The sequence below is a fragment of the Hesperophylax consimilis genome, chromosome 22, assembly GCF_061612785.1.
Source record: "Hesperophylax consimilis isolate HC1 chromosome 22, BYU_Hcon_1.0, whole genome shotgun sequence".
Lineage (NCBI taxonomy): Eukaryota > Metazoa > Arthropoda > Insecta > Trichoptera > Limnephilidae > Hesperophylax > Hesperophylax consimilis.
Genome location: NC_142857.1, coordinates 27277964 through 27300294, shown reverse-complemented (window position 1 = coordinate 27300294; position 22331 = coordinate 27277964). Strand labels below are relative to the sequence as shown.

The window sequence follows — 22331 nt, the reverse complement described above, 5'->3', positions numbered from 1 at the left end:
CTATTCCATACGCATAATTATATTCCATATCGACATACAGTTCTATTTCATATCGACATACAGTACTATTCCATACGTATAATTATATTCCATATCGAAATACAGTTCTATTCCACACCTTTAATTATATTACATATGGACATACAGTGCTATTCCATCCGCATAATTATATTCCATATCGACATACAGTTCTATTCCATATCGACATACAGTGCTATTCCATACGCATAATTATATTCCATATCGACATACAGTGATATTCCACAACTTTAATTATATTCTATATCGACATACAAAGCTATTCCACTCGCTTAATTGGTTCCATGCACAGACATAGGAATTAATCATATGTCTATGGTTCCATGATAAGTCAACACAGTGACAATTCAACACACCTTCAAAAAGTGATATAAAGTCATTAGAAACGATGAAAAAAATAAAAATTTAAGCCTAATCTAATCTAACCTAACCTACATAACCCAGTTAATAGTATTTTTGTTTCATCACTTTCCATGACTTTATATAACTTTTTAAAGATGTGATGAATTATCATTTTGACGATTTATTCGGTCACCAAGAAATGGATTACCAACACATCTTTCATAGTTCACTCCATGTGGTTCGCTACGTTTGGTGACTGCAGGGGTTCTCGAGTTCATGGGGCGAGGTTTGTCCGGGTCTTGGCGACATATGCGTTTGTCCACCAACTGCGTGGCAGGCCAAATCGGGAGAGACTGGTTGAGGGAGAACTTTTGACCTCTCCAACAGGACTCTCTCGTAACATCGCCTATAATCGATTTATACTTTATACAATGTGTAAGACCCTCCACACAGCATCTTAAAATATGGTTATTTTTCTGAGGACCTACTGTATAGAGCTTATGTAAAAAAACAAAAAAAAATCAAACAGACGAAATGTAAAACGGTCGAGTAACAATCAGTCATTGGATATTATGTTTCCCTAATTTATTTCATTTCTAATATTATCCTACATGTACGTGTACGATATAATATTGTATACACATATTATCTATATAAATAAAAATGTTCGTTAGTTCAAAATCTTATATCTCCGAAAGTTTTCACCGATTGCTTTTGAAATTTTGACACAACGATGCATTCGAATATGTGTGTATTTTTATATACCTATATTATATAGATGTCACCCGTGACAGGTAAAAACATGCTTAAAAAACGGTGCAATCTATTAGACGTATGGGCAACACGCGCTATTTTTCTCTATTTAAAAAGACACACTGAGCCATAGAAACGCGCGGCCTGATACAGCTAGTACATAATAAAAGTGCTCTCATTAACGAAATAATGAACAATTTAATATTGAAATGGATATCATCTTAGATGTCCCCAAAATACACGAAAATCATTAAATTTAATTTCATTAGACGTGTTCGTGCAGGCAAAAATAATGAGACAATGAAATAAAATAATAATTTAAGCTACAAAACGTAGACCAAGTTAAATCTTTTCCTTGATGATTCTATCTAACGTGTATTGTTTCATAGAGATTATTCACTTGTAAACATTGTATTATCTTCCATCGTTAGTTACAACAATACATCAAGATGTTTTCTCAAGGGGTTCGCCAGAAGTCGAAACATTATTTTGATGCGCTTCTTTCAAAACAATTTTATAAAGAAAACGGTATTTTTTATTATATTATCTTATATTGAGATGATATCTCTCTCTTATTAATGTAATCATTAAAAAAAAGGAATTTTTCTATAAAATATTTATACTAATTTCGGTTGTGGGTATGTCTGTGAGTGATTGTAACTATGGTTTAATCATAGATTGAATAAGGATTTCCCCTATGAAAAAGGTTAAATATTTAAAAATAAAAATGTAAAATATATTTTTATCTACTGGCATTATACCTAGCTCTCTCATTAAAAATTTAGGCGTATTAGATCTATCAAAAAAATTATATCTAAAAATGCAAAAATCAGTCATTTTAAATGCATGTAGGATTAAGAAAGATTTTCTAAATATTTATGTTGAGGGATCAATAGAATTTATAGGCCCTGTTTGGAGTTCTACCGAGTCGAACCCTCTGATATGAAAATATCTGGAGTCTGTGAATTATTTTCCCATTTGATCTCTGGTGAGTTGACGTGTTGTTCTTGTATTGTTTTGTATTTATTATGTTCAATGCCACTTGCATAGTGTGGATTGACTAGAAAAGTGTGTGGATTTAGTTTTTCCTATGGGAAAGATTTAACCCGGACAAAAAGTCGGAAAATAAAAAAATTAGATTTGAAATAATATACACGATTCTACAAAATCATTTTTTTACTTTGTAATTTTAATGGGCAGTAACGAAATGCCTTCAAAATGTCTAACGCCTAGCTTTGCAATGGACTGCAAATGTAGCCAGCCGCACAATAAGGGATTAATCAAACACCCTGTAATGTTAATAATATCTCCAACTCTGACATTTCCCATACATTTTAATGGCAACATGTTACACTGGCGCTTCCTAGCGGCGTGAGTTATGCGCCTTCATACATTTTAATGGATTTATATCCCTACACTAAATGCTTTATTTTATATTAATAAATTAGAGAAAACGAGTAAAACACTTAAGTGCATCGCAAAAAAATAAGTCGCTGCCCCCCCCCAAGATAAAGCTCTGTGGAAGATTTGATATATTGTTTTCCAAGTCCTGTTTCCTAAATGAGTATCATTTCGGTATCTAGTCGGGGTACCCTGTGAGGTTTGGGCGCTATGGTAGATTTTATATATTATTTTCCATGTCCTGTGTTTTCAATGAGCATCATTTCTGTATTTAATCGGGGTACCCTCTGAGGTTTGGACGCTATGGAAGATTTGATATATTATTTTCCAAGTCCTGTGCTCTCAAAGAGCATCATTTTGGCATCTAGTCGGGGTACCCTCTAAGGTTTGGGCTCTATGGAAGATTTGGTATATTATTTTCCAAGTCTTGTATCCTCAATGTCAGGGGTGCTCAAACTTGAACTGCTGGCGATCTACCTCAATATTATTAGATTCCGATCGATCGACTCTAAGAGGCTGCAAGTATGTGTGATGCAGAATTGTCGTCTATGTAGGTAGGGTGTATCATGGCGCAGGTATAAGTGTATATATATATAGGGACGTTGCATAATTGCATGGCCACGAATCCACATAGAATTTGGAGGAACGACAGAAATTAGTTCGCAATATGCATTTTTTTTAGTCAAGGTAGGTGGAGGTCTGCACTAAAAAGTCCATGAAAAAACTTATATTTATTCAAAATTGCAAGTTTATTGGTTCTTACAAAAAACAAACGAGTTCTAGTTTCTAAAATTAACTAAATAATGACTTTGGATGTTGAAGCGTGGCACTGCATGTCCTCAGCATACTTTTCATACGATGGTACGTAATTACCGAGTGCTAATCGCAAGCACGATGACATATGTTCGTCAGTTAGTCGATTGCAATATTTTAAATTCTACAAACTACAAATAAATAATAAAAAAAGAAGACATGAAAAATGGGAAATTTTTCTCGAGATCGACTCAAAAAGCACTCGCGATCGACCGGTCGATCGCGATCGACCGTTTGAGCACCCCTGCTCAATGTGTATCATTTTCAGACTATCTCCAGAGATGACATATTATACCTTAAGAAACTTATTTCCTATTGGGGTCTCCTGCGTGAGTTAAATGTTATAAAAAATGTCTATACAATTAAGTGCATGACAGCAAAATTAAATACGTGTAACCTATTAATTTATTGTGTGTAATAATTGGATGATTTGTAGTTGTATAGCTCCATTTTCTTGACAAAATCTTCTCGTCTCCCTGGGAACCATTTTTTGGATAATCAACACCTTTGCCATAGGTCACCCCGAGTGTAGCGCTAGTGTAGTGAGGTGTGTTCCTACCCACCAGCTGCGTGGCGTGTTAGATCGGGAGAGGCTGGTTTGAGGAGACTCTTGACTTTTCCAACTGGTCTTCCAACCCATCGCCTTGTGCCGCAGTTGCAGGAATATGGACATATGAATATATATCACTCCTGAACACACTGAACCCTAGATTCCTACCCAACCCTCATACCTTTTACCTTCGTAGAACTTCCCCTCCTTCCTTTCCTTACAAAAGACTCCCTTCACACCATCCCAAAAGATGACACAGGCCCTAAGGTAAATTAGTTTCAAAGGAAAAAAAACTAAATAAATTAGTTCTGTAGAAATAAAATAATTCACGTTCACCGTGTATACACGTAAAAAGTTTTTGCGTAAGTAAATATCTCATTGCTTGAAAATGAAAACTAATATTTTTTTACGCTTTATTAATTTCTAAATTAGTATTCCTATGAACGAAATCGATTATGTACATTTACGGAGCAAACTCAATTTATGGAAATTATCTGAACGATGAAAAATATTTTATCTCTATCGTATAAAATTATTAATTCAAGATTTGACTGCCCTGACGCTATAAGTTTGTTGGAACTACATGTACCTTCGATACATAGTAGATGGAATATATTATTTCACAATATCTCCGTGTTCAATTCTGTTATGCATAGACTGTGAAGGAATATATGGGGAATGAGCTTGTAAATGTCGCCGATATATTCAATTTAAATCTTGACACATTCAAAGTCAAATTAGTTCAGTTCTTTTTAGTTAATGTAAATAACGAGTAATCATAAATAATTTATATGCCACTATATTTCATTTCGTATTCAAAATACATTTTTATTTTTACTACTCGTAGGTATATAGCAAATATATTGTATTTTGTGCTTTAATTTTTAAAATCTTTTTATTTTTTTTAATACTGTTATTTTCAATTTAATTTATAATCGTTATCTAAAAACCCAATAAGACGTTATTAAATAAACCATTCTGCAGCAATTGTCCGTATTCTGATGCGTTCTTTACTAAAAACTTTCAGATTTACGAATCCTTCAATAATTATAATATCCCATGATTTTAAACGGGTAATTAATTTCTAGTTTTCTTATGTTTTAAACAAAACAAATAAATAGTGTTTAGCTGTATTTAATTTAGTTCTAAAACTTCGTCGTTTTCCTGGAACCAACCAATCAAGCGGTACCTAACCAAATACAGACAAAGCTCAAAGAAAATACCCTCTCAAGCCCGCCGTAAAACAACTCAACAAACCGCCAAAATTAATTCGAAATACAATGTTTGACATTTAGCCTGTTTATTTCTCTGCGAAAATCTGAGAGAATATCGATCAGGATCACAGAAGGCGGGGAAAGGAAATTCAGAGGGGAGTGGAAAATGGAGACTGTAGCTAACAAACACACACTAACAAACAACGCCGTAGACATTTGAAACAAATACCACCATAACAAGCGCGCAGTTCATCTACTTCAGTATAATTCTGTCCACCGGCGCGTCAACATCTCGCTCGTATCTTTAAAGGTTATAATTACCTGTTTTCCAGTGGAACAATCGAATAACTATGATGGGTTACAATGGATCGCCGAATAAATACGTGTGCCCAAATGACCGGCAGCTTTCCCTCCGTGCAAAGTAAGTCTCCATTTTTTATATTATTACTGCATTTTAAAGCGAAATTTTCGTTTTCCCTAATATGCACACTGTTGCTCTGGATACGACCTGTTGCGCTCTGCGTGTTCTGTCACAATATGCTGGGACTTTAGGGATGGCAATACCGATTTTGTAAACTTTTTATTAACATGTTTATTTGTTAATTTGGATTTACAAACTTGTTGTCTTCAGCGAACAGATTTGTTGTATGATCAATATTGTGGTTTTCGCATATGTGTGTAATAGTTTTAAAATAAAAAAAATAAACAAGATATATTATTTGAGTAAGTTTAATATTATACATAAATGAATGAATGAACGCAAGTCTTAGAAGTAAAAATTAACTTACTTCCCGACATCCGATCGAGCTAAAACTCGTTTGTTTACGGTTGGTTCTTATCTTCAACCAATTGGCTGTGGAATAGTTATATGTTTATAGTTTTTATGTTTCCTCCCTCCTACAACATTAAAAAGTTCTCCCTTTCATTTCTTCAAAAAAATCCTCCACACAGCATTCTCAAAGATGACATAGGCCGTATGGGAAATGATTTCCCTCGAGGCCTCTTTTTGCATCTTATAATAATATATTTTTTAAATAACAACATACTTATTAAATATAACGATTGCTTGTATTATAGTAAAATGATTTAAACCTACGCAATGAAGTCCTAAAGTATAGGGTTTTCCAATAAGAGGTGTTATTTTGAATACCCCGCTATTTCGGTAGATGTTACTTTTGAAGCTGTTATTTTTTAACATTTGACAAGTAAAAACTACGCCATTAAAAAAATGGAACAATACACGCTTCAACGACGCATTGAAATTATTAAAATTCACTTGAGTAAATCACATTCAAATCATCTTGAGTGATTAGGCCCATTTCCACCTCAGTGGCTTCGTCAACAAGCAAAATTGTCGCATCTGGGGCTCGAAAAACCCAAGAATTATTGTTGAAAAGCCTCTCTATCCTCAACGTGTGACTTTTTGGTGCGGTTTATGGTCCGGCGGAGTCATTGGACCTTACTTTTTCGAAAATGAGGCTGGAGCAACAGTTACGGTGAATGGATAGCTATCGAGAGATGATTAATGTTTTTTTATGGCCGAAATTGGATGGTATTGATTGAGACAACGTTTACTTTCAACAAGATTTACTGAAAAAAGGCCTGAAAATTCCACTTATATCAAATAAGTATGGTAGCAGAACACTTGACTATTAGATACCTGTGATTTATAACAAATTTAACGAAAACTTTTAACTTAAAAAATAATGAGAAATCCTGCCCTATACTGACAAAAAAGTGGTTAGTAAATGTATTTATATTTGGTATTAATATTTATACTTAAGCTAATGTGTATTATGTTATAACATTAAATAGTAGAACCTACAGACAAGCTGATTGTCACAGCTTTGTGGGACTACCCATATCTTATATTGTATTAAATGTAATTATATTCAATTTAATAAATAATAAAAAATAATAAAAATTAATGATTTTTTATGGCCGGAATTGGGTGATGATTTGGACAACGTTTACTTTCAACAAGACGGCGCTACGTGCCACACAAGCAACAAAACCTTTTTTTTTACGATTGACTATCAAAATAACACCTCTTATTGGAAAACCCTGTATTAATCTATTACGTAAATATTAATTTAAATTTTTCTTTTTTGGAATGATATTTACATACCTACTTATAATAGCGGATACCTCAAATTATGAAAGTGCCTACACATTTAAAATAAAAACCTACATATTTATCGCAATCCCTATTTGTAAGGTTGCTAGGTACTTATTGGTAGAGTGCAGCAGTGTAATTTCATACCATTATCATCGTGCCTGATAAGGTATAATTTACATTTTCACGATAACATGTGTGGGCAGCTTTATTAAGGACTCAATATAAAATGTCATGATAGGATTTCTTTTACAAACAAAAACGTGTTTTTTAAAACTATGACTCTGTATCATTGAAAAACAAGATAATTCTACTAAATCTAATTGTTGAAGACAATATTAGCGATTTCTAAACGAAAATCTGAAACAGAAAAATCAGAAAAGGATACGGTCACATCTAGGAATCACCGCTCTACCACTAATGGGACCCTATCCCCTTCTGTCACTTTTAACTGTATCATACTTCGAATAAGAACTACCAACATTGTCTTAATTAATCTTTACGTATGATCGCAAGATTCAACCCGAACTAAATGCAATCTAGACAGCGTCTTTTTAGACAAACCTATCTTATATTTTTATTTTAATGTGCGACATCTATTGAATTGCAAGTCTAGGGTGAATATTAATTTTTTTGGAATAACTTTATTGAGTAAAACCTCAATTTGTAATAATTAAATATTACAATTTGAGGTTTTACTCAATAAAGTTATTCCAAAAAATAAATAAAAAATAAAAATTTAATAAATCTAAACGGCACATGGAACAGAACAAAATACAGAAAAATGAAATAAAAAGATAAAGCTCTCAACTGGGAATGGAACCCTGTATCTCTGTCTTTAATCACTCGACCACTGGGAACTAATGATTACACATCTTTTCGTCAATCTCATATTTAAAATTCAGAATTAACAATATTATTTTGTAAACTTTTTTTTCCCATATTTTTAGCAACCACCTTTTTTAATGATTACAAAATTCTAAATAATTGGTTTTAGCCTAGATTGTGTCTCCGATAAACATATCCGATTTATATTTATATGGGATACTTATTGAATTTTTCGAAAAGTTAAAAAAAATATTCAATTTTTAGTGGAACATATTTTCTTTTAATCACTTAGAAGATTATTCCCATCTACGTAATATATCATTGAAGATGAAGATAATACTATAATAAATCTAAACAAAACATGAAACAGAACAAGACACAGAAAAAAAAATATAATTAAGACAAGGTGTTGAAAAAAACTAGGAGCTTTTGCTGAACAACGTAAAGCATTGAATTGTAATGGAGAACAAAGCTTGTAAAATTTTTGCAGATATATTATTTTGTTCTTGATGCTATCAAAATTGCCTATATTAAGGCGACATTTTATAGAATTTCATCTGTGAAATCAGAATAATTACCTACAATGTTTTTAATGATATTAACGAAATTTAACTTGCTTTCGTTTAACAGTTTAAAGTCTGCATGAAGAACCGCTTATAATATAGAACTATCAGTTTAAGTTCATTTCGTGTTTGTCTGTTTCACGTCGTATTAAATGTACACACACGTTTGTGAAACTAACAAATTTAAAAATATTATTATTGTGGGTATTAAAAATATGTACCTACTTACTTATCTGATAGTATTATTACGCCAGCGTCTGGACGGTTTCGGCCCTCTGATTGGTCGAATTCAAATCTTAGGTTTCGGGTAAATTCCGAATAGCCTCCATAGCAAAATATCACGCATTCTAGGATTCCTTGAAAATGTCAATCCCTCCTTTACCGACGCTACTACTGGAGTAGTATCCCAATTGGCCAACAGAACGCACCTCTGGCGGCATAATGGCGAATAAATTCATTTGAAATAATCCATAATAAATACGTACAATTTCATCTATTCAAACTACCAAACTACCGTTTTAATACGCATTTCAAAAGAAAACAAACATTTGATTCAACTTAATGACGAAAAACAACAAATCTTTGCATTTACAATTTGAAAAAATATTGATATTTATTATTATTTACGTAAATAATAATTTCGCACCATTTTGACAGAATACTGATATGAAGTTTGCGCATAATACGCGTTTGTATGTAGGAAGTCTAGGCACTGCCAACCCAATAAAAAAACATGAAACCAAATCATTCGAATTTTTACTTATATGAATAATAAAATGATAGGTTAGGTTAGGTTAGATTGGGTTATTATAGGTTAACTTTTGTTAGTATCACTTAGCAGCAAAGCATCCAGCAGCAAAAAACCCGCGGAGTAATAATAATCATCTTATTAAAATAGTAGTTAGAAAAAATCTAATATTTAATAAATCAAAACCAAAATTTCCTCTGAATATTTTGTAAGTAGGTACTTAAATACCTACCTACTTAATAAATGAACACGATTATTCGACGATCGATAACATTATGACCCGTCGGTGCCCACGCTAAATTTTCACCGTGCGTCGGCTGATTCTATTTTCATAAAAATATTTGTTTTTTTTGCAATTGTGCCATTTCTTTCGACACTTGAAGTGTTAAAACAGCCACCATCTTTAATTGGAACCGGAACGTAACCTAAAAGTGAAATGCAAAACTTTTGACTGTCCTAAAACGGGAAACTTCCTAGTTGGACAGTCAAAGCTTCCTTTTATATTTGTATATCTTGTATGTAATAAATGTAATAATAATAAATAAATAAATAAATAAATAAAAACGCCCGAGTAGTCCGGGTTAAAACAAAATTTCGTCAACAAGGCCAAGTCGTCCCGAAACGTACGTTATAATCTACGCGTTTATAGATGGCGTTAATTTAATTATTTTATTAAAATACCCCTTTTGCCAGTTATGTTTTAAAATATAAGGACAAATTATTTGTTGCGCGTGTACATACGCATTATGAATATGAATAAATAGATTTGTCCGTATTTAAACTCAATTCCTTCAAGAAAGGCATACATTGATACAATAGCAATGTTGTTGTAAATTGTCCCATTTTTACCAGATAATGAGATTATAATTTTTTTGTAACAGTAGTACAGGATTTTCCAAAAAGAGGTGTTATTTTGATATTCAATCGTAAAAGATCAATGGTTTAGTTACTTGTGTGGCACGTAGCGCCGTTTTGTTGAAAGTGAACGTTGTCTCAATCAATACCATCCAATTTCGGCCATAAAAAAACATTAATCATCTCTCGATAGCTATCCATTCACCGTAACTGTTGCTCCAGCCTCATTTTCTAAAAAGTAAGGTCCAATGCCTCCGCCGGACCTTTTCCGCACCAAACAGTCACACGTTGAGGATAAAGAGGCTTTTCAACAATAACTCTTCGGTTTTCTGAGCCGCAAATGCTACAATTTTGCTTGTTGACGAAGCCACCGAGGTGGAAATGGGCCTCATCACTCAAGATGATTTGCATTTGATTCACTCAAGTGAATTTTAATAGTTTCAATGCGTTGTTCAAGTGTGTATCGTTCCATTTTTATTGATGGCGTAGTTTTTACTTGTCAAATGTCAAAAAATGTCAGCTTCAAAAGGAATATCTACTGAAATAGCGGGCTATTCAAAATAACACCTCTTATTGGAAAACCCTATACATAATTTTAAGTGTTTTCTCCAGAATAGCTACTTATATGCAAATAAATGGTTTATTTGATCGTGCACACCAGCTACCAAGGCATACGACGTATTAAATCAGCCACCATCTTTAAACGGAACGTAACGTAAAGATAACGCTCTAGGGGTCCGAGTTGAAACATAAGATAATACTGACAAATAGATCGATATATGTGTATAATAATTAGGTCCCAATGGTCGAGTAGATAAAGACGTTGTTCCGATAAGATAGAGATCCTGGGTTCTTTTCCCCATTGTCGTGTTTTCTTTCATGTTTTGAATATATATTATGTCTGATACGAATATATTACAAGTCTGAATGTAACACGCTGTATTTAAGCACTGTGATGAAATCAACTATGGTTGATAGATCTGTTACAATTTTGTACAAGAATAACGCATCATTGAGTTTTCTACGTAATATAATATTGGATATTTTTGATTATTATCATTTCGTCTGCCAAAAGGGAGGTCCAAAAAATTGAAGGGTAGAATTTGATCGACAGACCGCGTAAGCAGGGGATGATCACATTAAATCATCGGCAGGGTAGGTAGGCACCAGTGCCGTCGCCACGGCAACACTGATCACACCAACTTCCCCTGCATTATATACATGTACTTTTAGAGGGTTTGTTTCGCATTCGTTCGGACGTGGATTTTCACGGTTTTAATGGATTTAAGGCTTTTATCATGCATAGAAAAACATGATATAGAACCTTTGGATGTAGTGTTATAAATCAGAGGTAGCCAATACGTATATCTGGTGAAATTCTTTGTTGAGAGAACAATTTCTTACGAACACTAAAAATTCAAATGGTTTTGTAGCGGTTTTTTTTTAATCGATTCGGTTGGTTTTTATTATGGAGAAAAACGAGTATTGTTAATTTATTAAAAAAAGTCTGTTTTTGAAGTGAAACTTCTTTACGCGCGTCATGCAATTTCGAGGACCGGAGTAAAACCGACTCATGACCGAAACGAAAATGCGGGTACCCCCACCACCGATTAAAGTTCATTTGATCTAGTCAAAGTTTTGAAGTAACATATAAATGCTTCTTAGCTCATCCCGACAACTGGCGTTGGTGGTGTAATGGTCAGCATAGTTGCCTTCCAAGCAGTTGATCCGAGTTCGATTCTCGGCCATCGCACATTATTTTTTTGTTTTTAACGCCTTTTTCATTCAATATCTTATTTTTTAGTAGGTCAGAACATTTTTTAAAAGAAAATAATATTGCAAAATAATAAAAACACTTATCTCACTGTGATAAAACATTACTCCGCTAGAGCGCGCTTTGCGTTATTGTGTTGGATTAAAATTATTATCTAATCCGTATATTATGATAATTGTATTACATTTATTTAATTAATTTATTTATTTTGATAATATGTAATAATTTACAGAAAAAAAAATTAAAACTATCTCCCTCTGATAAAATATCCGTTCGCTAGAGCGCACTACGCGATCTTGTGTGGGATTCTATTTCTGTACATTGTACATTATTTTTAAAAATATATTATATTTTGGGTGTGATGTAGGTAACATTATAAAACATAACAAGCTCTCATATTTTCAGAACCTACATAATATAATCAATTTATGCGGCTTTGCTTACAGTTGGTGCTCAGCGTGGTTGGCTTTCAATCAGTTAAGCGAGGTTCGATTCTCGGCTGTGGCATTTTTGAAGTGAAACCTTGTTGAGGTGGGGGAGCCGCTCACGAACGTTCTCTCTCTTCTCTTCTTTCCTCTCTCTCAGACACCAGCGAACTGCGCCACGCCAAGCATCAGCTGAAACTAGAAGTTTCACTTCTGTCTTGCGTAGGCTTGACACACCCACTTTTTTTTTATTATTTTAATATAGATCATATGGGTTACATTAATACATACATATTTTGCAAAACATAATATTTAGGTTCGTAATTGGTCATGTATACCTTATCAGAAAAGAGGAGCTCTTGTGCCTGATAAGGGAGCCACGATTCTTACTTAGATTCTTAAATGTAAACTATATATAATATATATATATATATTTTTTACAATCAATTTTTACAATAATAATTTTTTTACTATAAATATATATTTTTTTACTAAAAATTTTTTTGGAAAAAAAAGTTTGATTTTATTTATTTGTTCTTGTTGGTTCGTAATACAGCGCAATTCGGAAGGGAGATTATTGTAGTTTTTTTATGGCTTGGTAAATATAATGGTTTTGCATTTGAGTTGTTTTAAAGATTGGCGTAATAAATTGATTTCCATTTCTCATCAGTTTGTAAAATTCTTGATATTCTGTGTTATTTTTTTCTTTACACATTTTTATAATGGATGTTTGCTTAAATATATCATCAATATTTGGTACTGGAAACAATTTAAAAAGCAATTTTGTTGGAAAAGTACAGTTTTCTTAAGTAATACCTTTATAATAATTTGATAAACTGATAAACTTTTAGTAAATTCCTAATATATCGGAACACGCGTTCATGCACCTGCTTTTGCCTTGATAATATAATGACGAAATGCAAAAATATTAGGAATCGTATTTTACTAAAAGTTTATCAAGGGCCTGCAATCCCGTTTTTCACCTGATTTCGAATAATTTGAAGAGATTCATAATAAATTAGCATTATAACATGTCAGCTATGAAAAGTGTCTGTGGGAGGTTTTTTTTAATACAAATCTACAGTTTTATTCCAACATTGATAAAATTTTGAACACTTTACCTTCAAAATAAGACAGAGATTTAGAAAAACCACACCATCAGCCTTTTCTCACTCGTTAAAAAGAATTTTAATATTTCAAGATGAAATTATGCACACTTGACGTTCAAAATAAAGGATAATTAATGCCGACAACTGATTACAAAAAAACTCTAATAAAAACTAAACCTTTATATTTTTTTGAATGCGAACATTCTGCAAGAGTCCCAACTGATCTCGAACGACTGTTTTTAGCCAGTGGGATTATGGAATCCCCAATAGCGGCATGTTGTGGAGCTGAAGGGAGTGGAGGGGGGAGGAGAGAAGACGGACTATTAAGATCTAGTCATCAAACACAACTAAAACCATTTGAACAATTTGATGGTTGTCTTTTACCAGGGAGATACTGAGAGTATCTATAACACTAAACGTGCCGCAAATGTACTATTAAGGCGATGCACTACGTCGTGTAATATTTTGAATCGAGCCGCTATCAATAACACACCTTACGTAGATGGCGATAAGGCTTAAATTCCCGCTTAACACCATCCACCTGTTTTCATTTATGCAAGAAAAAAACATAACCAAAAAGTGCCTTTTATTTTATTTTGTGGATGTTCAGGCAAAAATATTTAAATGTTTTTCGATCATTTTATAAATAACTTAATTTGCCACATTATACAATAAAACCATAATCAAAAATGGGTTCGTAAGTAGGAGATTTTGAACATTAAAGCAGTTTTCAGGCCTTATACATTATTTTTTTCTGGGCTTGTAAAAAGACTTATGTAAAGTTTACTCGATTATTTCAAAGGCCAAGATGTATTCTACTCGCAGTATTTAATTAAAGAATCTGAAACATTTCTAGGCGACTAAATTTTCAAACCAAAAACACATGATTTTGCTTTACTACGTAGTGCATCGCCGTAATGTATTTTTTTGTACTAAATAAATGTTAGAGAAAATATTTTCGTCGGAATTCAAACCGGGAATTCTGAACTCGAATCTGAATTCGTCTAATAAAAAGTATGTCAACTCCGTAGTGGACAGTCCCTTTAAAATATAAATTTAATTTGAATTTTAAAGAGAAAATTGCTTTTAAAATATTATGTAAAATTTGATTAGAACTGAGAAGTAATTAGTTCTTCAAAGATTTCCACGAGCGTTTGAAAGATTTTTGCATAATTAGGAAAACGTACGTTTTTTCATGAAAGCTTCCTAAAAGTATTTTTTTCATAACGTTTAAAATTAATTACTATTCAAAATATTTCAATCCCAAAAAGCGAAACATTAAAAAAATATAATTTGATATTTTTACAGCCAAATTTTTTTGTATTATCATCCCAACTTTTCAGACTGCGTTACACTGCCCATTATGAGGACAGATTCCATTTGCACTGAAGAACATTAATTATTAAATCGATAATAATTTAAAATAACTTTTCTTTGTTTTTATAAAAAAATATTTATGTACCGTAAAGCCATTTCAGTATTATTCTCAGTATCGCCCTGGTGTAACCTTCAGACCCACAATATATTCCTACTGGGGTTGTCATAGTCCCACTTGCTTCGGGCACTATAGATCATATATATAAATGACTCTAGACCCCGAGTTTCCTGGCCAAGTTATGGCGCAGATAGGTAGAAAACTGGCTCCGGGCAGTTGGTACTCTTGTGCAGTGAAAGAAAAACTAATATTTTTAGAAGTGTGATTTATATAAACAGATTTCAATCAAAAATTATGTCGACAGTTTGTTTATTTAAGCCATATTGGACTTTTTCAATAAGATTATAAATTAAATAAAAAAAAACATTAACTTCATCTTAACAAACTTTTTTAACTTAACATAAGTTAAAAGTAACAACAATATAATATAAATAATATTGTTTTAAATTTTAAAATTAAGCATGAAATAAAATATATAATATAACCGTTGAAATAAAAAAATTATAATTAAAAACAAGTTATTACGAATACTAAAGCATATGCATAGATTGACATTTACTAAAAAGTGACGAATTAATTTGGTTCTAAATGTATCAAAATTTAAAACGAAAATAGCAAGATCTATTAATTCATTGCCAATTATGTGAATCTTTTCCATGACAGAATTCAACAAAAACTTATTGTTCATCTAGTATGCTTCGGATATACATGTAATGTCAAGAAATTAATTAATGAAATTAATCTAAAATTAAAGATTTTATATATTCAATAGAAGAAGATTAATTATTTTTCGCGTTTCAGATAATTTCGATAAATCGAGTATACTTCGTAAATTCATATAATTGATTTCATTTATGCGAATACCAATTTTAATTTAATAAAGAAATAATTATTTTACAAGCAATAATTATTAGCCTGAAACACTCATCCACGTTAAAAAATCTCCCGATAAAAGATACATGACGCCAACGACCAAGTGTTTCAGGCTAATAATTATTGCTTGTAAAATAATTGTTACCCTTTGTGCTATGCATAAAAAGTCTTGTCTTAAACATTAGTTTACCAAAAAAATAATAATTAATAAAGAAATATTTTTAATTTTTTCAATTTGTAAGCAAGTTAAAATTGAAAAAATAGAGAGTTAAAATGAGTAGACCAAATGTACTAATTATATTCTGCCTGAAATCTAACAAGAGATGTGTATGGTTATTTTATGTTTTTTAGGTTATTAAAGTCTTTTGCGATTTTGAGAATAAAGCCAAGCATTTGTAATCCTTTACTGGTAAAATTTGTAATATGATTCAAGAAGCGTAATTTGGTGTCAAAAATAATGCTAAGGTTATTGAAATCACAGACTTTTTAAAGATTGATATTATTGAGTAGTTGAATAATAATGAGGTTTTTGATATGTGGAAATTGATCGTTTGTTATTTGTCTATATTAAGGTTTAATTTGTTTTTGATTTAAATATTTTTAGATCATCGGCAAATAGAAGAAACTGAATGTTTGAAAATTAAAGATATGTCATTAATAAATAGTAGAAATGGAATTGGTCCTAAGTGGGAACCTTGGGGGACCCCACATAATGCAAAAAAGTTTAAAAAGATTTTGGACATAATTTACAGATAGTTTCCTATTTGATAAATAACTTCTAAGCCATTCGTTCCAAACGTTCTACCTTTTCCATTAAGATGCAAAGAGAAACAGTGTCAAAGGCTTTACAAAAATCAGTATACATCGAGTCAACTCGGTGACCTTTTGACAGAGCGTTGTAAATAAAGTTTTTGTAAAGCAGTAAGTTAGATGTCGTAGGTCTAACGGGCATAAAACTATTTATGTAAGACTGTTCAATTTATTTGAACCGTTCATAGAATTGAATTCCTTTGGTTAGAATTTTGACACCAGCTTAAAGGGGTTTGCGCCGAGATTTTCCTATTCAAATTAAAACAGTAATTTTACTCTTATTTTGAACGTCGTGTGTGCGAAATTTCATCAAGAAGTATCAAAATTCTGCTGTGAGGCTTGGGAAGAGAGGATGTGGGTGGTTTTTGGAAATCTCAAGCAGACAGTGTTCTTCCTCCTATTATGAAGGTCGAGGGTGTATATTTTTATCAATCTCGGAATAAAACTGTGGATTTGTATGAAAAACAAAACCACGCTGCTTAAAATGCTCTTAAATATATACATATATACACGGTGTCTGGAAACTTGTAATAAATGCGGGCAATTAGGCTACATAACATAAAAATTCTTTTAAGAAAATACGTTAAACAAATGAGATTAAACACTTAGGACGGGTTGTTTCGGAGAATTTGAACAATTCATCAAATTTCAACGTTCATTTTCGGGTTCTGTGAAAGACTTATTCAAGTTCTGTTTTTATATCATTGTAGTCTAGTTGCTTGACAAAACTGAAATAAAAACAGAACTTGAAAAAATCTTTCACAGAACTTGAAAATGAACATTGAAATTTGATGAATTGTTCAGATTCTCCGAAACAACCCGTCCTTAGAAACCGATTTATACGAAAACGAATGTTCAAATCAAATAAATTTATAATGCAAAATTGACTCCAAATGTGATGTAGATTCCCTAGTGTTCCGCTTGTACTTGACTTTACGGACACCGTGTATAGATAGATGTGAATATTTCACTAAAACTAAGCAAAAGATGACTTAAGGCGAAGCTTAATGCTAAATCAGTATTTTGATTAATCTTTATAACGAATTAGTGTACATTATGAATAGCAAAAAATATGCTTTAGATAAATTGAAGGTTTTCCTATCGTTTCGCTTGAGTAGAATACAAATAAAATAATAAATTACTCAATAAAAAATACAAATGTTAGCTACTAAAAAAAAAAATTTTTTTCATTAGAAATGTATGAACGCATAAAGGGAACAACTTTTAAAAAATACAGAATAATAGCAATAATTATCTGTGACAGTTTTACTTGATTAAAAGTTTTGCTTTCTTAAAAAAATATTAACAAAATATATAAAAAAAAACAGTTTTGTGCTTGAAATCGAATGTTTCTATACTCCATTTGTCAAGCGATTTTAATGCCTATTACCTACAATATAAGGTATACTAAGAATATACACATTTTTGGCTTGTAGCTTCCTCTTAACATATGTCTGCAAAACAATTCTATCGGGTTAACTGTCAACTATTAGTTAGCTGGACTATAAAATATATAATGTGTGTGCGAAACCGGTTTGCATAATAAAACTAGGGCTATGTCCTTCTATTGTATTTTCTTAAACGTAAAAATACACCCATACTCCAATATTCCAATGGCTCCTACACCATACAAACTACAGAGGCCGGGTTCTAATTAGACGATAATGCTGATAATGTTGTGCTGCGTATCGACTGATTGACACACTGACACACTTTACGAGGGGGAGGAGGTAGGGATGGAGATGGGAAGGGGGAAGGTGAGGTTGGCACAAATATGACCTTGTATCTCTCGGTAGGAGGCATTTACGAAGGTTGAAGCTCTCCTGTATATTTTCAGAGAGGAACTTATAAATAGCCATAAGGTACTTGTTGTTACTTAGGTATGAAATAATGCTATGTTGACTAACTGGTCGTGGGCGACTTTATCAGTCGATGCTAAGCAATTTAAGATCAAAGCCTAGGAAAACCCAATCTTTTTCAGCGACTTATGTATTATAACATGTCATCTGACTTAGAACGTGTAGAAATCAAATATGTAAATATAATATGGTAAATAAGCATACGCGCGTTTTATCCTTAATACATAAAAAATATTAAAAAGTATTTCGTATCAGTTTAATTACAATGAGGAACAACTCTTTCAGAAAGCAAAATCATGCATTTTCATTAATATTTGATAAATTCTTCGTGTTCACTTTGAAGCCATTTTCTTAAAATTAAAATTAAAAAAAAAACATGTACAGCCTTACTAAAAGACGTGATGTAAATATAACGCGGTGCGTAAGGTCAGAATGGTTAAAACGATCTTGAGGCCCCGTAGTAAGCGTTTAAATATGGTTTGAAAGGGAGATATGTAAATACGAATGTTAGAGGGAGCACGCTAATATTAAAAAACGATAATAATTAAGTGAAAATTGTGAAAATATTTAATAATACACGATTCGTTTGAAATAGAGAAAATATGTCTTGATAAATGCTTAAGTTGCATTTAAAGATACATTGTGATTTTTTTCTTACCTATAACATGTTAAATAATAGAACAAATTGTGTTTTTAATAGGTTTACGATACTTTACGATTTAGTTTTATCGAAGGAGTTTCATATAATTACCGTTTCGGCATTACAAATGTAAAGATATAAATAATAATAATAATAAAATTTGGATGATTTGTATAGCGCCGTTTTTGTGCAAAATCACCACAAGGGCGCTGTACAAATATATAATACATTTCTACAGCACTATCCTATTTCTTACTAACCAAATTGAAGAGAGTAGGTACTACAATATTACAGTGTTTAAATATACAAATGTTACAAAATAATAAAATATACAACAAACTGCTTTTTTTTTTTTTTTTTTTTTATAAATTTAATTTAGATTAAATTTGATAATATTATTATTAAGTTCTGCAAGTGTTTTAGTTTTTTATTATTGTGACAGCTGTTTCGGCTTACAAGGCCATTTTCAAACTGTCAAGCCTTTTCAAACTGTCGGCCTTGTAAGCCGAAACAGCTGTCACAATAATAAAAAACTAAAACACTTGCAGAACTTAATAATAATATTATCAAATTTAATCTAAATTAAATTTATAAAAAAATTAAATGGAGTTCTACGAATTAAACACAAAAACAATAAATAAACAAACTGCTTGCTTGTAATATTTATTATCATCTACTTTCTATATTTTTGTATATGTGTTTTGTTATATTTATAGTGTACAATTATACATAAAAAATATTAATATTTAATATAACAATACAAAATATGAATATATTTATAAATATAATATGTTTATTATCCGCCTCAGAACAGACTTTGTCTATTGAGGTGGGCAAATATAACAGTTAGTAATAAAACAGTAGTTATATAAAATCACAATAATAGTAATAAAAACAGTAGTTATATAAAATTACAATTATAGTGATAAAAAAAGTAGTTATAAAAAATCACAATAATAGTAATAAAAACAGTAGTTATTAAAAATCACAATAAAAGTAATGAAAACAGTAGTTATGAAAAGTCACAATAATAGTAATAAAAACAGTAGTTATAAAAAAATCACAATAAAAGTAATAAAAACAGTAGTTATGAAAAATCACAATAATAGTAATAAAAACAGTAGTTATATAAAATTACAATTATAGTAATAAAAACAGAAGTTATTAAAAATCACATTAAAAACAGTAGTTCTGAAAAATCACAATAAAAGTAATAAAAACAGTAGTTATGAAAAATCACAATAATAGTAATAAAAACAGTAGTTATATAAAATTACAATTATAGTTATAAAAACAGAAGTTATTAAAAATCACAATAAAAACAGTAGTTCTGAAAAATCACAATAATAGTAATAAAACAGTAGTTATGTAAAATTACAATTATAGTAATAAAAACAGTAGTTATTAAAAATCACAATAAAAGTAATAAAAACAGTAGTAATAAAAAAATACAATAATAGTAATAAAAACAGCAGTTATATAAAAATCACAATAAAATTAACGCCCGGGTTGCCGGCACTGAAGCTGAAAAATAATACAAGGAGATTTTTAAAAATAGATCTTGGGAACATCGTTGGCTTGAAACTCAGCCAAGTGGAAGAATAATTGTAGAGTTATTTATCTGGAAAATACATTTCGACAGTCTTTAGGGTTTAAGAGTTTTGTGAACCAAGAAATGTTCAAATAAAATTAAAACTTTGCATATTTATGAAAAATGAAAGACAAATATATTTAAGTTATATGTTGTTTACATTGCGTTGATCTACTTCTAAAACTTATTAGTTGGCTTTACCAAAGAGATAAACAACAACAAATTTCTTATGTACTGATTCCAAATTTGTTTATTAGCAATTCTTTTTTTTAAATATTTCAACGTTTTCGAGCCACATTAAAGAAAATTTCCATTTGATAAAGTTATCTAATTGTAATGAACGTATGTCTAAAGGTATGATTGAGATAGCATGATTATGCCGAAATGGGCGTATCTACCGTGTTTCTTTCTTTTCCGTGCATAAAAATTTAGAATCCAAATTATAAACTGTAAATTTATAAAATATCTTACCTTCAAATTCAACAATAAGTAACTGAATATTGAATGTACATTTCAATTTTTACAACAAAAAGGCGAGTGGTAGCTGATTTAACATTTATTCAAAGAATTTTAAACACTAACATAAATTTTACCAAACTACTGTCCTTAATTGATTTTAACATATCTTTGAGATATATACGATATACGACACTATTCCACACGCTTAATTACAAAACAAATGCAGCATCTAATTCACACATTCGATCAATAATTGTCTAAACTCAAGCATTAACATTTTTTCGGATTCATTGCCCAAATTTAAAAGGAGCATCATGTCAATAATATAAACTGCTCAATTCGCATACATATACATACACACACTAACTCATATACACAACACACCTATACACTACACACGTTACCTGGTAAATACTAAATATATATAAACCACATATGAGACATTATTTGAAATATTTAATGTCTATAAATTGTTTAATTACTGTAACCAATGTACTGTTTGTTTCTATAATATAAAATAAATTAATTAATGGGTTTTGCTTTTTTGTGTGGCTACAAGTGTATTATTTTTTTTAATGACTACTAAATAATATAGGGACCTTAATTACAACCCACACGCCGTCGAAGTTTGTAGAAAAACGTAAATTAATGTATTAGAATCGGAATATAATCAAACAAAATACTTTTTGATTTAAAATTGTGACTTTCATTTGCAAAGGAAGCCGAGAAAGTGATTTGATTACGAAAAATAAACACTTGTCAGCTCCGAAAGCAGAAATCACGAGAACTAATAATGCATCAAAATGGACAGCATTTTTGGTTTCTGGATAACAAAATTTTACAAAAATCGTTAACACTAATGTAGTTATGTGAAGAGTAACCATCAAAATATTTCTAAGTAGGTACGTAAGTACCTTTTTTGTTTAATTGTGTTTTTTTTCAATGTAAATTTGTTACTTATTTTTTTTTTACTTTGCTACCGGTTTCGACACAACCGTGTCATTTACTAGCAATCTTAAAAATAAATCTAAAAGTTTTAAGATTGCTAGTTAATGACACGGTTGTGTTGAAACAGATGGCAAAGTAACTAGCAATCTTAAAACTAAATCTAAAAGTTTTAAGATTGCTAGTTAA

General features: G+C 31.1%; 1 protein-coding gene across 1 annotated transcript in view; it reads left to right on the top strand.

The window, feature by feature from the left end:
* Positions 1-5395: 5395 nt before the first annotated feature.
* Positions 5396-22331, top strand: part of Rph (Rabphilin) — a 136114-nt gene continuing 119178 nt past the window's right edge. Inside the window, exon 1 of the mRNA XM_089644938.1 lies at positions 5396-5533. Coding sequence (XP_089501064.1) covers positions 5463-5533 — 71 coding nt within the window. The 5' untranslated portion in view covers positions 5396-5462. The remainder of the gene's footprint in view (positions 5534-22331) is intronic.